The 14,800-nt window shown below is 36.4% G+C and overlaps 1 protein-coding gene across 1 annotated transcript in view; it reads left to right on the top strand.

Moving 5' to 3' along the window:
* The window catches only part of srrm3 (serine/arginine repetitive matrix 3), a 71,284-nt gene that overhangs the window by 42,345 nt on the left and 14,139 nt on the right, over positions 1 to 14,800 (top strand). Inside the window, exons 3-9 of the mRNA XM_060863610.1 lie at positions 1,470 to 1,571; positions 7,193 to 7,321; positions 10,011 to 10,088; positions 11,189 to 11,257; positions 13,606 to 13,641; positions 13,759 to 13,809; positions 14,227 to 14,331. Of these exons, the coding sequence (XP_060719593.1) occupies positions 1,470 to 1,571; positions 7,193 to 7,321; positions 10,011 to 10,088; positions 11,189 to 11,257; positions 13,606 to 13,641; positions 13,759 to 13,809; positions 14,227 to 14,331 (570 nt within the window). The remainder of the gene's footprint in view (positions 1 to 1,469; positions 1,572 to 7,192; positions 7,322 to 10,010; positions 10,089 to 11,188; positions 11,258 to 13,605; positions 13,642 to 13,758; positions 13,810 to 14,226; positions 14,332 to 14,800) is intronic.

The raw sequence follows: 14,800 nt of genomic DNA, 5'->3' as shown, positions 1-14,800 counted from the left end.
TTCCTCACCAATGCCTCATTAAACTCAGGCTCCATGAGTGTCAGAGTTCTCGGTGAGTTTTTGGATAGTATTTATGGGCTGTTACTCAGTGCTTGGTCAGAGAAAGCTTGAGAGCCTTCACCCTGTCAGAGTGTTGTGTGAATATGTCAAGACTTTCCCGAGGCATGCTGGAATTAGTAAGGGAATTGAGTTCAAGTATAAAAGTGTTCAATTTTAGTAATAAATAGTTGAATTGACACTTACACCAATAATGATCCTCATATTCCATACTGTCTAGATCAGGAAATCAGCAAAAAGGCTGTGTGTTTTTTTTTTTTTACAAAGTTTTGTGACAAACAAAAGAAACAGTAAGGTATAAAACACAAACTAATTAAAGGCACAGACTAAGACAAAGAACAGGTGCCCACAATAGCAAACAGACCAATTATAAACCAAGGCCAGGGACAAAAGGAGAAAAGATAGAAAGAAAGAAAGAAAGAAAGAAAGAAAGAAAGAAAGAAAGAAAGAAAGAAAAATCCATTTTGTATGTGAATTAACGACAGTGAAAAAATGGCTTTAAAAGATGCTATTAACTTTTTTATTATGAAGTCGTGGCCTAATGGTTAGAGAGTTTGACTCCTAACCCTAAGGTTGTGGGTTCGAGTCTCGGGCCTGCAATACCACGACTGAGGTGCCCTTGAGCAAGGCACCAAACCCCACCAACTGCTCCCCGGGCACCGCAGCATAAATATTTGCCCACTGCTTCGGGTGTGTGTTCACGGTGTGTGTGTGTCCACTGCTGTGTGTGTGCACTTTGGATGTGTTAAAGGCAGAGAACGAATTATGAGTATGGGTCACCGTACTTAGCTGTATGTCACCTCACTTTTTATTATACTTATTTTGATCATTTATTCTGTAATAATTCTGTATCTAACTACATATTATCTCAATCTTTTTTTAAGCAAACAGTTGAACCATTTCAATACGACGAGAATTGAAGACATTCTTCAGTAAGAAAATGGCTGCTATGTTACTTCTAATTACTAATCTGAGCTTACTGATTGATGTAGAGCTGAAGGTCTCCTGACATACAGTATTGCGCTGTCATGATGTTTGACTGACACACAATGATCCTGTGACCTCTTTTTGTATGTGTATGACATCTCTATTACAGCGCTTGACACGATACATGTATGTCATGGCCTTGTACCTTGTCATGTTATTAGACTCCTGTCACGGGTTCTGACACACACCATGTCATTTATTATTCTGTAGTAGAAGGATAGTGAGAAGCATGGAGATTATGGCATTTATATTATGTGTGTGTAAGAAAGAGAGTGAGAGAGACAAAGAGAGAGAAGAAATTGTACAAAGAGGTGACAGACCTTGTGCTGTCAGCATAACTCTTTCATATTTCTTTACGAAACCTGGGAATCTATGTGCACGCTTTGTTTATCACGTTTCACTCATTTGATCTGTTTTACTTGCAGATACTCAGAAGAAGAGATCAGGCAGAAGGTCGGGACATTTCGGCAGATGTTGATGGAGAAGGAGGGAGTCATCACCAGAGAGGGATCTAATCCGAGACCACCGTGAGTCTCTCTCTCTCTCTCTCTCTCTCTCTCTCTTTCTCTCACTCACACGTTATAACTATGAGAGTAATATATCCTCAATAAAAATAACCCTATCATTAATATTAAGTGTACTTTAATCATAGAACCAGTCGGGTGCCATCCATGCTTCATGCTGAAAGATGAAATGAAATTGATACTGCCATCTGACACACACACACACACACACACACACACACACACTCATGCACACACACATGCACACATTATCACAAAGACACAACACAACTATTTGGCCATCAGTCACTTTCAGACCTTATTGAATTGTGGCTTCTACAGTGGCAACACACACACACACACACACACACACACACACAAAGAGACACACACACACACACTCCCTCAGACCCTTTATATAAATAATGAAGCCACTAACTAGTATTGAGAGGCCTGAGCCAGTCTCAGATGCCTGCCATCCATTATATTATATCACTAATATCAGGATTGAAGGTGTAATATTTCTTTATTATTACAACACACCACTCTTTAATTCTCAATTCTCATCAGTCAGAAGGTGTTGATGAAAATTCTAGAATAGCATTCATTTGCTGAGTGCCTGCTGCAGGCTTCATATTATATGATGACATTTTCTGTAAGGAGACGTACTTTATATTTAACATTTCTGGAAGGAGTCTCCGGTGTCAGACATTTTTTACAATCAAGAGGAGAAGCTGTAATTTTATGTTTTCCTACACAGATTGAAGAGAGCTATAAAGTAAGCGATTACATGTGCTGTCTTGTTACATTAAATCTAAATAGAAATGGATAAAAAGTACAACAAATGCTTACATTTCTTGTCATTTGAACTGTTACTGCAAGTGAGTGCTTTTCGTATGCTATCTTAGGTTATTTCTCTCTCGCTCTCTCTCTCTCTCTCTCTCTCTCTCTCTCTCTCTCTCTCTCTCTCTCTCTCTCTCTCTCTCTCTCTTATAAATCCTTTTCTTTTCCTCATTTGCTGTCTTGGATCCTGAGCTCCTCAGAGTGTTGATGTTGCTGTTTTGCAGGTGAAAAATGACCCTCTGTTAATGCCACAGTGTGGCCTCGCCGATACCAGGGCAACCATACATTACAGATGTGACTATGGGACAGCAGCTTAATAAAATCACATCACTCACCCACCCAGACTCATCCTCTCCCTCTCTCATCCCATATTCTTTTTATCTACAGTAAATGCCACAGCTTCAATATTGTATGCATTCAGCTTCAAAATTATGTAAATATCGATTTAAATATCGAAAAAGTGTCAGGACTCTGTCTGGACTTTGGCCATGTGCCTTTTGTTTATGTTTCATGTTCACGTGTCTGCCCCGCCCTTGTCTTTTCCGCCCCGCCTCTGCACACCTGTCCCTCATGTTTATTGATTATTTGTATTATTTAGTTGAGCCGCGTTGCATTGTGCAGCGTGGAATCCTATTGTCTCCTGTTCTTGTCTTCATGGCTGGTTTTGTCTGTGTCCTGTTTTGTGTCTTTAATTTATTAAATCCCTGTTTTTGTTAAGCTGTCCTGCATTTGGGTCCGTTTTTATCCCGCGTTCGCTGACAAAAAGTATGTATATATAAGCAGGAAAACAATTAATAAGCTAATTTTTGAGCTTAACATACAGGGAAATTATAGTTATCAATGTTTCAAAATTATTGGCACCCCTTCGGTTACTATTTGATAAAGGCTCAGACTTTCCTCAGCCTTTATCGTGTTTTTGTTTTAATATTTACATATTAAACATATTACACATACGGACACACTTTGATAGAGGAACTGGAGCCCTTTTGCATGAAGAATAGTTCGAGCTCCTGTATCTTCTTAGGTTTATTTCTATGCAGTGCATGCCCTTTTCCTTCAAATATGCAAACCAAATTTTGTATTGTGTTTATGATATCCAGATGTTTTTTGTATTGTTTTGAATTATTCTATTGTTTTTGGGTTAAAATATCCCAAATTCACCTTCACAGTAGATTTCAGTCTTGCATTATAGCCAAATGTGCCAAGGTTTAGAAATTAGAAATGGCATTTTGTGGGTTCAGAAAAGGAGAGTTCTTCAAATCTCTTAGCTCGTTCTTATGAAGATGACATCTGACAATTATTTAGAAATTTTTTGGGCTGAAAGGACTTTAGTTTTCTTCCTGACGAGGTAGGACTCTAGGTGGATTTGACATTTGTGCAACCTATATATATATATATATATATATATATATATATATATATATATATATATATATATATATATATATATATATATATACATATATATATAATATATACATATAATATACATATATAAAAGGCCAAGAGTATATGGACACGTGATCATCACACCCCTTTTTGTTTCTTGAATATCCTTCTTGCATTTCTTGAAGTATTGGGTATTAATACAGACTTTGTCCCCTCTTTGCTGCTGCCATAACAGCATCCAATCTTATTTAAAGAGGCTTTCCACTAGATTTTGGAATGTGGCTGTTTGGATGCGTTAGCATTAGTGAGTTTGTGCACAGTTGTCACTGGATGATGTTTGACATGCAGTTGATGCTCTAATTCATCCCAAAGGTGTTCAGTAGGGGTTGAGGTCAGGGCTAAATGGCTAGCAGTGACTGCGTATTAACTCTACTTTGGCTAATTTTGGTTTGCAGTTCATTAGATTTAGATTTAGATTTTCTAAACCTTAGATTTTCTTTTCACTGATACAGTTCACATAGTTTACAGTTATCCATGTGTTTTTAATCCGCTTTTATCGCTCCATTTAAAACCAGTTAGAACCTAATAATCACAGTGTGTTACAGCATAATGGCATAATCATTAACTTTAAATCTACTCTCATCGAGGGTTTCCTAGTGCTCTCTAGGCCTGGTAATCTGGCCTGCTTTCAAGTATATATATATATGTACGTTTTTCAAATCCGTAATGAAAATTTTAATTAATGTGTTAATAAGGCATTCCAATACTTGGGAATTTTACTTGGTGTTGAATGTATGAACAAATCCTTAAATACAGTAGGTTTAGGTTTTAAAATTTAGGTTGTACAATTTATTTTTAGAAGGTTTATGCTGGATATAACTCTGCTGTTTTAGATTCATGGCTGTATCTCTGCTGCTTGTGCTTCTTATCCACAGCTAAATTTAGAAAAAGTTATTTTTTTGAAGAACAACAGCCTAATTTATAATATATGAAAGTATAAAGTTACCCATGAGAGATATATGTGGTGACAGATCTCAGTATTAACTTTTAACTAGCCTTGTTGCGTCATATTGAAATCCATCTAAAGCTAAAAAAGAGGCATATTGAGACAGTTTCTTTGTATTACGGCTAAGCACAGAGCTTCATGCTAACTGAACTGGACCTATTATTCATTGCTTTGAATGCTTTAGGCATCATAAGCAGACAGAGATGAATGTGAAGTCATTCACCCACAGGGTGACCTGCTATAAAAATGAACTCTTCATGCTCTAGTGTGACTGGATAGATTTTGTCGCATAACCAGAGGACATATGTGTTGTTGGTAGTGCTTGTTTTAAGAAGTAAAGGTCAAGGCAAATGAATCACAAAGGCAGGAAGCATTTAAATCTGTAAAAACTAATACACTAAAAATAAAAAAAAAAGAGTATGCTAAAGTTCCTGCTAATTATTCAGCACCTTAAGGCTGGTTATTCTGTATTTCTGTAAAGAAATCAGTGAAAATAACAGTATGAATTGTGTAGCTATGAAGTGTTTGTTGTACTAAGAATGATTTTTTGGTCAAATCCAAACGGAATGGAAGTAAAGCAAAGAAAAGTGGGAGATGACAGAAAGGTTATACCTCTTAAAGAAGTAAAACCTCAAGTTAAGTCCTTGAGCGTCTCTGAAGGCTCGCTGGTTTTAGCATCAAAGGAACTTATACTTGTAGTAATTGCTCTACATAGACTTGCAAGTGTATAACTGCAATACTAAAAGTGCAAAACGACTCCAGTATATTCAAGGAAAAAGACGCTGTGGAGCAGAAAGGACAAGGAAAGGACAAGCATGCAAAATGCTTAATGTATCCTGATTTGAATACACACACACACACACACACACACACACACACACAGGATGTGTATGCAGATGGTAGAGTTCTCTCTAATCCTCCTTATGCTCAAATCCCAAGTGTGTGTATGTGTGTATGTGTGTGTGAACTAGAAGCTGTTTGATAACCATCACTATCTCACTTGTTATACAAGGAAAACATATGGGAAAGCAAAAGTGACAATTACTGATTATAAGAAAGGACAAACAACAACTACAGATTGCCAATGAAGCAAACCCAGAGATGATACCAGCATGATTACTGGGGTGGAACAGAGCGGTGATGTTTTAGGTCAGGATATTACTAATAACATGCATATGTCTGGATATTTGAAACCTTTATATTGTCAAGATTTCATTCCTAATCCAATTTCATGTGTAAATGCTCAGACAGTTCAGTGATCCTGCTTTCACCAATTCACAGCGTAGCTACGAAAACAGGAGGTCAGAGAAAAAGTGTAATATAACATCCACAGATTACTTTTCTAAACATAATTCAATTATTTAGATAATGAATACGTTTTAATAGTTGTATTAAATCTGCTCTGAGATTATTCATAAGATATTATTCATTCTTTTGTGTGTGTGTGTGTGTGTGTGTGTTATATTAGTAATTTCTGGAGTTTGAATTAACCACATTAAATTATAATGCTTCAATTATAATATTACTTCAATGGTGGAAAAAAAATTCTTCCCAGAAATTTAAAAAAAATCGTAACAAGCTTTTTTTTTGTTTTTGTGCCATAAGGGCAAAATGCAACACAATGTAAAGTACAATACACTATAATATAACACTGCATATTATAACCACTGCATATTATAACCACTGCATATTATATGTAGCGATTTTGATACATAATCACTACAAGATATGCTTAGAGTGTATGAATATATTGACACAAAATATTTTTTATTTTTGAGTTATTATGCACAAAACACCTTGTAATCAACAGCATATCATAGATCAGACATCTAGTTACAGAAAAACTTTCTCTGCATCTAGAGGACTGAATGGTGACAAGATCATTACCTTTTAATGCTTTAATAAGAACATTTTAGGTGGTTATATTATGTTTCACAGCATTTTCAACTCTAAATAGATGAGACATCTTCAAGTTTGATTCAGAGAGAATAAATGTGTGTTTTTTCTTGGCTATAAGCAAACATCTGCTGCAGATGCTGTGCTGGTTCACGATATAAACCTAGTCTCTGTAAACTAATGCCAGTTTATTTCTAACCTTTATTGGCCATGCTGTAGTATTTTGTCAAATAGATGCAAAAAAGAACGCCTATGAAAACAGCTGCTGAAATTTTTGTCAACCAGCTTGTTAGTTTTAAAACTAAAACATCAGCATGAAATTTAATATTGAAGTTTATTCACATATCATTATAAAGAGTAAAGTGATTTGAACATGAGGTGATCATGCGAGCATGTGATGAATATGAATTCTAATTTCAACTCTTTGTACAATTGCAGGGTTATTAAAAAAAAAGTATTTCTTCAAATATTTCTGCAGCTAACTTTTAATATCTAATCTATAAATTCCCAGGGTGACAGTTTTACCCCATGGTGCTGAAGAGGATGCAGAGGGCAGTGGGTTCGCTTATGGCTATGAGGAAGACTACAACTGGCATGGAGACTACTATGATCGGGATTCGGTCACCCACGATGACCATAGGTAACACAAAATGTACACTGAGTATACATATCCTGAGAGAGAGAGAGAGAGAGAGAGAGAGAGAGAGAGAGAGAGAGAGAGAGAGAGAGAGAGAGAGAGAGGCAGAGAGACAGCAAGAGAGAGAGAGGCAGAGAGATGCAGATTATATACATCTATTCTATTCACTACTTGCTATTGAGTAAAAATCAGGAAGCATTCATCTCAGTGCGTTATTATCAAGACCCGATATGCAGAAAAATGATTCCCGTTCGTCTCATGGGAATATTACATTTGCATAACAAAACCTGAATGGAAAGTGCAGAAATAATAAAAATGCCTAAAAGGGTTTTAGGCTTTGCTGAAATAGAAAAGTATATTCATAAAAAGAATAAAGGGTGAGAAAAAAAGGCATTGCAAGGCCTTCCATTGTTAAATTTAAAACTGCATTGTACAGTGTTTTTGAATTGTAAACTAACAATGAGAATTAACCTTTTGTGTAATCTTCTGCTGTACTATCTGAGCCATATAGTGTGGTGTAGGGGTTTACCTATCTATCTATCTATCTATCTATCTATCTATCTATCTATCTATCTATCTATCTATCTATCTATCTATCTATCTATCTATCTATCTATCTATCTATCTATCTATCTATCTATCTATTTGGGAACTGGAGTATTTGTTTATTTGTTTTTTTAAAAGCTTGCCAAAAAAGCTTCACAATAGGTTTCAATCCCACAGGATGAAACAAAACAAGTCACAGGCGTGAACAGCTTGCTGAAGCCTGAGGGCAGAGGTGTTAGGTTTCATATTTCTGACCCAGCATCTCGAAAACCACACAAACAGACTTTTTTGTTATTGTTATGTTATTCATATCATTGTGGATGCCTTCCTGTCTCCCAAGTTCTAGCTTCATTAGTAGATTCTAATAGCATGTGCAGCTAACTTAATGGCTATTTTTGTTATAATGTAGAGTTGTGTGGTATAGTATTTTGTATTATAGCATAATATACTGTAGTGTAGTCTAGTGTAGTATAGTATAGTATAGTGTAGTGTAGTGTAGTGTAGTGTAGTGTAGTGTGGCATGGTATGGTATGATATAGTATAGTATAGTCAAGTGAAGTGTAGAGTTTGTAGTGTAGTGTAGTGTAGTAGTGCATTGGGGCATAGTGTAGTATAGTATAGTATGCTATAGTATAGTATAGGGTGTTAAAGTGTATACCCAAGTGTGGCATGATATAGTATAGAGTAGTGTAGTGTAGTGTAGTGTAGTATAGTGTAATGCAATGTTGTATAGTATATTATAGTATAGCATATCATAGTACAATGTAGTATAGAATAATGCAATGTGTTGTTGTGTACTGTAGTGTACTGTAGTGTGTTAGTGCAGTATAGTATATTATAGTATAGTATAGTATTATATAGTATAGTCTAATATAGTATAGTGTGTTGTTGTGTATTAATGCAGTATAGTTATATATTATAATATAGTATAGTTTAGTATAGTAAAGTATAAGGTATAGTGTAGTATAGTTTAGTATAGTGTAGTATAGTATAAGGTATATTGTAGTATAGTTTAGTATAGTACAGTATAGTATAGTATATAGTATAGTATAGAATAAAGTATAGTGTAGTATAGTATAGTATATAGTATAGTACAGTATAGTATAGTATAGTACAGGGTGTTGTAGTGTTGTGTGGCATGGTGTAATGTAGTGTAGTGTAGTATAGGGTGGTATAGTATAGTGTGGTAATCTCTGCTATTGCTAGGAAACAGTGTTTGCTAAATGCTACGTAAAACAGGTATTATTGTATGTTAAACTAGAACCCAAAAGACTCCGCTATTAACTGCAGGATATGAAAGTAAAATATTTATCTCCTGAGTCCAGCATTGTGGATCTTATGTTCAAAAAGAGCTTACTATTCACCTGAAAAGGTTTATAATGTCATTAAAAAAACCACACAGAATGTGAAGTTTTCTTATGAACCGTATTTGAAAATAAAGTATGCTCACAGATGCATACTGAAAAAAATCACATACTTATTTAACAACCTCAAGTGTTTGCTTCCTCAAAGTGGGAATTTCTCCCAGCTGTGTTTATGCAGATTTTGAATTTGCAAATTGTCAGGCTTTGACAACACTAGCAGAGACGACTGCAGGCTCATATAAACACTGCGGCTTATTAGCAAAAAAGGCATGAGACAAGCAGTACAAAAATGTCAGGTGAAAGCAAAGTAAAATAAAAAAGCTGAAATGTCAAAAGAGGAAAACTTGAGAGCAAAAACTAAAAGCAGGGAGCAAAGAAAGATGTGTGTGATTAGACCAGAAAATAAAAATACAGACTTTTTAATCAGAGGCGAACTAGCAAAAACAAGACTGGGGGCAAAAATGGAGGCATGGGCATGGTTATGGAATTTAAAATGTTAGTATTTAGTAATCAGAAGATGTGATTACGGTTGATGGAAATATAAGCAGTGTAGGAGGTCCTTGGCCTTCCATGATTGTGTTTCCATTTAGCTGTTGCTCCTTTTGATTACATTCTTTCGTTGAAAAAATTCTGGATATTTACCAAGTAGCCGAAAAAAGTTTGTATAGGACCGTATACTGACACGTACTGTGAATAACGAATCAAAACAATTCTCAAAAAACAACATGGCTTTTTGCAGTATGTGAATTCTTTCTTATTTCTTCATCAATTCTTTTCCTCAGAGCCAAGAGGAAGTCCAGCAGCTCACCTTCTCCTCCACATAAGAAAAGAAAAAAGAAGAAGGGCAGAAGACACAGTCGGTGAGTTTCCTTGAAAGACCTGCTGTGTTCTTCACGTCCTTTCCTGTTTGACTGTTTACCATCATATCTACCTACTGTATGCTCTTGAATGCCCCCTTTAAAAAGCCCAGGCAGAAATGAAGGTATTAACAGATTAACAGAATTATTCAGGTATTAATCTCATGCATCCTGTATAACAAAAATCATTCTTAATATACGCTTAAATTTTTAACCATAATAATAATCTTTCCACAAACTCTCCTTAAAAGGCTTCAACATGTATGAGAATTGAGGATGAGAACATGAGGATGCTGAGAATTTTAATAATAACTAGAACGGACATTTCCTGACGAAAATGTGAATGTGCTTGCACGTGGCAAGTTCCCCTCATCGTGCATAATAATAATAATAATAATAATAATAATAATAATAATAATAATAATAATAATAAGAAGAAGAAGAAGAAGAAGAAGAAGAAGAAGACATTTTATTCATAGGCACCTTTCAAGTCACTCAAGGTCACCATAAAAATTCAAACAAATAATAAATAATAAAATAACAGTAAACAATATGAAAAAGAAATAGTTATATATATGAAACTATGGTTACTTAGCACTTCCATGTACAATTTTCAGGGTGTCAATACTTCGGTGTACTTACGGTGTTAAAACATTGCTGTAATCCTATAGTCTAGAGCTTAAGCTGTGGAAGCGTTGTATTATAATGCAGCCAGTTTCGTGAGTGACAGATTGATGTTTCATGTCTGATATCAAGTTCCTTTTTTTCAAGGAAGCAAAAATAAACTACTAGAAAAATAACAGTAATACATGAGAGGTGAGAAAGACCGAGAGAGAATCGTATATTGGCAATCAAAAGCCTGGCAGTAAGAGTAAGAGAACGAACAGACGTTCCATCAAAGGTACAAGTGACAAGTGAGTGTTTTAGAAATGTATAAATTTTATAAGATGACACAGTGCAGAAGCAACAACTACAGGCACTTGAAAAGGGATTTGCAATGTATATATATTTATATATATATATATGTCGGGAAAGTGGTGGTGCATTCGAGCCGTCTTTTTCCTCATGCCTGTGTTTTCTGTCTGTCCTAATGTGATGCACAGGGTTGACAGCTCATCTCCTACACGGAGAGGAAAAAGGAAGAAGAATGGCAAGAAGCACAAAAGAGAAAGGTGTGTCTGTGTGTGTGTGTGTGTGGTCATACCATTCAAATATTCCAAAACACTTTATTAGAAATGACACATTATTTACAATATAATATATAATTTGCAGCAGAGCTCACATTCTCTCGCGTGAACACGCATGCCGTTAGCTAACCTCATAAATATTTTTCTTTATACCACAGCGCTGTTGAATTCTTGCTTCTGATTGGTCGTGATGACGATCAGTTTTCTATCACAGGAGCTCTGACAGTAATTCCGGCTGTACGGATTATATTAATGTGCCCCTTCTACGTAGTATGATGTTTATTATTCAACAAATTATTAAGAATGAATCTAAATGTATTAAGATCGAATTGCGAAATATCACTTATATGGTGACGGTTTCTCTGAGACGATGTTTATGGGATATTTTTGAAAGGAGTCTTCAGCGTGAGCACTTTATAACCGTCATGGTTAAAGCTGTAATTTTAAATGTTCTGACATGAAAAAGTCTTTAGGATTGAGAGCTTTTATGCTTTCAGGAGTTTCTCTGTAACATGACAAGCAGCATTAAAAAAAAAAACAAAAAAAAAAGGTCAAGAGAAAGAAACAAAGAGAGGCTGCTGAAAGAACAAAAGTGTACAGCTGGTAAATGTACTGTAAGTGGAAACAGAACCCAACAGATGTTCTGCAACCTGAAATGTCACCGTAAATGGATTAAAAAAATCTTTGTCATTTTTTTAAAGTAGGAAAATTGCTGTTGAGGGTTGAAGAAATTTCCCATTAGACCATATCCCAGCACACACCTTAATTATATATAATTATCTGTTATCTGTTAATATAATAATATTTTTCTATATTTCACCAAGCTTTTTTTAATACTAATCTTAAACATTAATTATCAGCCTTGAAAGAGAGATGAAGTAGTCTCTCTCTCTCTCTCTCTCTCTCTCTCTCTCTCTCTCTCTCTCTCTCTCTCTCTCTCTCTCTCTCTCTCTCTCTCTCTCTCTCTCTCTCTTTGAAATATGGCATGTGACCTTCAAAGTGTCAAAGAAAAACGAGCCTTTAAGCAAATTACCTACACTCCTCCATCCTTTCTTTTACCATCCCTCATTCCCTGTGCCACTCATCCCCCACTTCTAGTCTGTCTCTGCCGCTCATGTTGCACCATGCCAAGTAGTCTCATCTCGCTGAAAATCCCTCGATCAATTATGGACCGAGAAAGCAAAGGAAAAAACGAGGAGAGAGGAGAAGATACAGTAGCTTCCTGGAGCGGAGAGAATCAGGGGGAATCTGTGGAAAATTGCAACCTTGTTACTGCACAACTGCAAGTCCAAGATTCAACAATCGAGGACTGCATTTATTTGATCAAATAAATAAAAAATATATAGATATAAATATAAACTTTTAGCTGTTTGAGAAAGAAACATGTTCATCAACATCATTTTATACATTCATTCATTCATTCATCTTCTACCGCTTATCCGAACTACCTCGGGTCACGGGGAGCCTGTGCCTATCTCAGGCGTCTTTGGGCATCAAGGCAGGATACATCCTGGACGGAGTGCCAACCCATCGCAGAGCACACACACACACACTCTCATTCACTCACACAATCACACACTAGGGACAATTTTCCAGAGATGCCAATCAACCTACCATGCATGTCTTTGGACCGGTGGAGGAAATTAGAGTACCCGGAGGAAACCTCCGAGTACTCTGGGAGAACATGCAAACTCCACACACACACAAGGCAGAGGCGGGAATCAAACCCCCAACCCTGGAGGTGTGAGGCGAACGTGCTAACCACTAAGCCACCGTGCCCCCACATTTTATACAGTAATTTCAAAACATTAACATTTGCGAAAACTATTATCTTTCTATCTCTCTATTTCATCCAAAGAACGACCTTCTGTAGCACACATTTAAAATAAGTTATTGTGGTGTACATTGTAATGCATTCTGTGACCTTTTAGTCATTTACAGTGAAGTACAGTACTAGACATTTCCTGGAGAAAAGTGGGAGTGATTTTTAATATTGCATATATTCTCAACATTTGGACACCATACATGTCTTTATACTGTAGCTATAATTTGTAATAAATCATCTCTCTCTCTCTCTCTCTCTCTCTCACACACACACACACACACACACACTTTCAGCTATTCTTTCTCATAGCTGTGTCACTTTGACAGCTTCATCTCGATCTATCTATCTGTCAGTAATCTGTTATATGTCTGGTACTAAGAAGTATTTTTCGGTTCCAACACAAGATAAAAAAACTTATTCGTAACTCTTCCTTTCTCATTTAAGTCTCTACATGAAAACTAAACCAAAGTCTCCTCCATTCCTGTCTCTGTTTCTCTCTCTGTCCTAGGTCTACATCTGGGTCCAGGAGGAAGAGGAGACACAGGTACATCTGAGCATTTTGCGATTTGTCCATATATATTTTTTAGATTTTTAAATGAACTGTCCCGGAGCTCAACACTCATCATGATCAAGCTGCTGTCATTTCCAATTTCGTTTTCAGATCAGGAACTCCAAAGAGCAAACACAAAGACAAGAGCAAACTGAGAAAGAAGTGAGTCTGGGTTTTTTCTTTAAAGTTCCACCGAAATTAAATATTTAGTGCAATTATATTGTAGGTGTCTTGTAAGGCAAACAGCCTGCTTTTCCACTTGGCCTGTTTTGTTTCAGAAAAAAATTATTTCAATCGTTAGAAGTGAAAATTAAAAACATCTAAGGTAATAAAAATTCATATCGGCCAATGAGACACCAAAGACATGAACTTAGGTTTAGAAATTGCTTTGTCACTTTTAGTTTGTGTGATTAAGTGTGTGTTTGTATATTTGTGTGAATCTTTGTGCACATTTGTACCTGTTTGCATGTGTGTTTGTGTTCATGCTTGTGCACACTTTTGGTTTGGTTGTATGTGTGTTGTGTGTATGTGTGTGTGTGTGTGTGTGTGTGTGTGTGTGTGTGTGTGTGTGTATTACAGATCTCCAGCAGAGTGTACCAGCAGGAGGCCACAGCGCAGAGGAAGCTGCAGCTCGCGCAGCGCCTCTGTGTCATCCACAGCCACCATCTCCAGATCCCCCAGCAGGTAATGCCAAGCACGCATGCACACACACACACACACACACACACACACACACACACACACACACACACACACACACACACACACACACACACACACACACACACATACACACACGCACCCCTGACCATTCCACACACTCCTGTTAACATCCTCCATCTGCTTCTGGTTTCACCTTCACCTCAGAAGTGGGGGAATATTTATCCTTCACTATGTCAGGGTGGTTTCCTTATGAATATATAAGCCAAAACACCTTAAATTTACTTATTATACATATTAAACAAGAGACATTTCGGTATTTCATAAATTCAAACTGTTATCTTTGGCAGATTTATGTAGTATAAGTTGGAATAAATTAAAGTTATTGTCCTTAATGACACTGGAGGTCATGTGACCTTTGGGACTATTTTCACCCAGAGATTCTTATCCTGTTGATTTTGCCCACAATGCAACGTTAATGACAGTATTTCAC

Source organism: Tachysurus vachellii, chromosome 26, assembly GCF_030014155.1.
Source record: "Tachysurus vachellii isolate PV-2020 chromosome 26, HZAU_Pvac_v1, whole genome shotgun sequence".
Lineage (NCBI taxonomy): Eukaryota > Metazoa > Chordata > Actinopteri > Siluriformes > Bagridae > Tachysurus > Tachysurus vachellii.
This window is presented reverse-complemented; position numbering and strand designations above follow the sequence as displayed.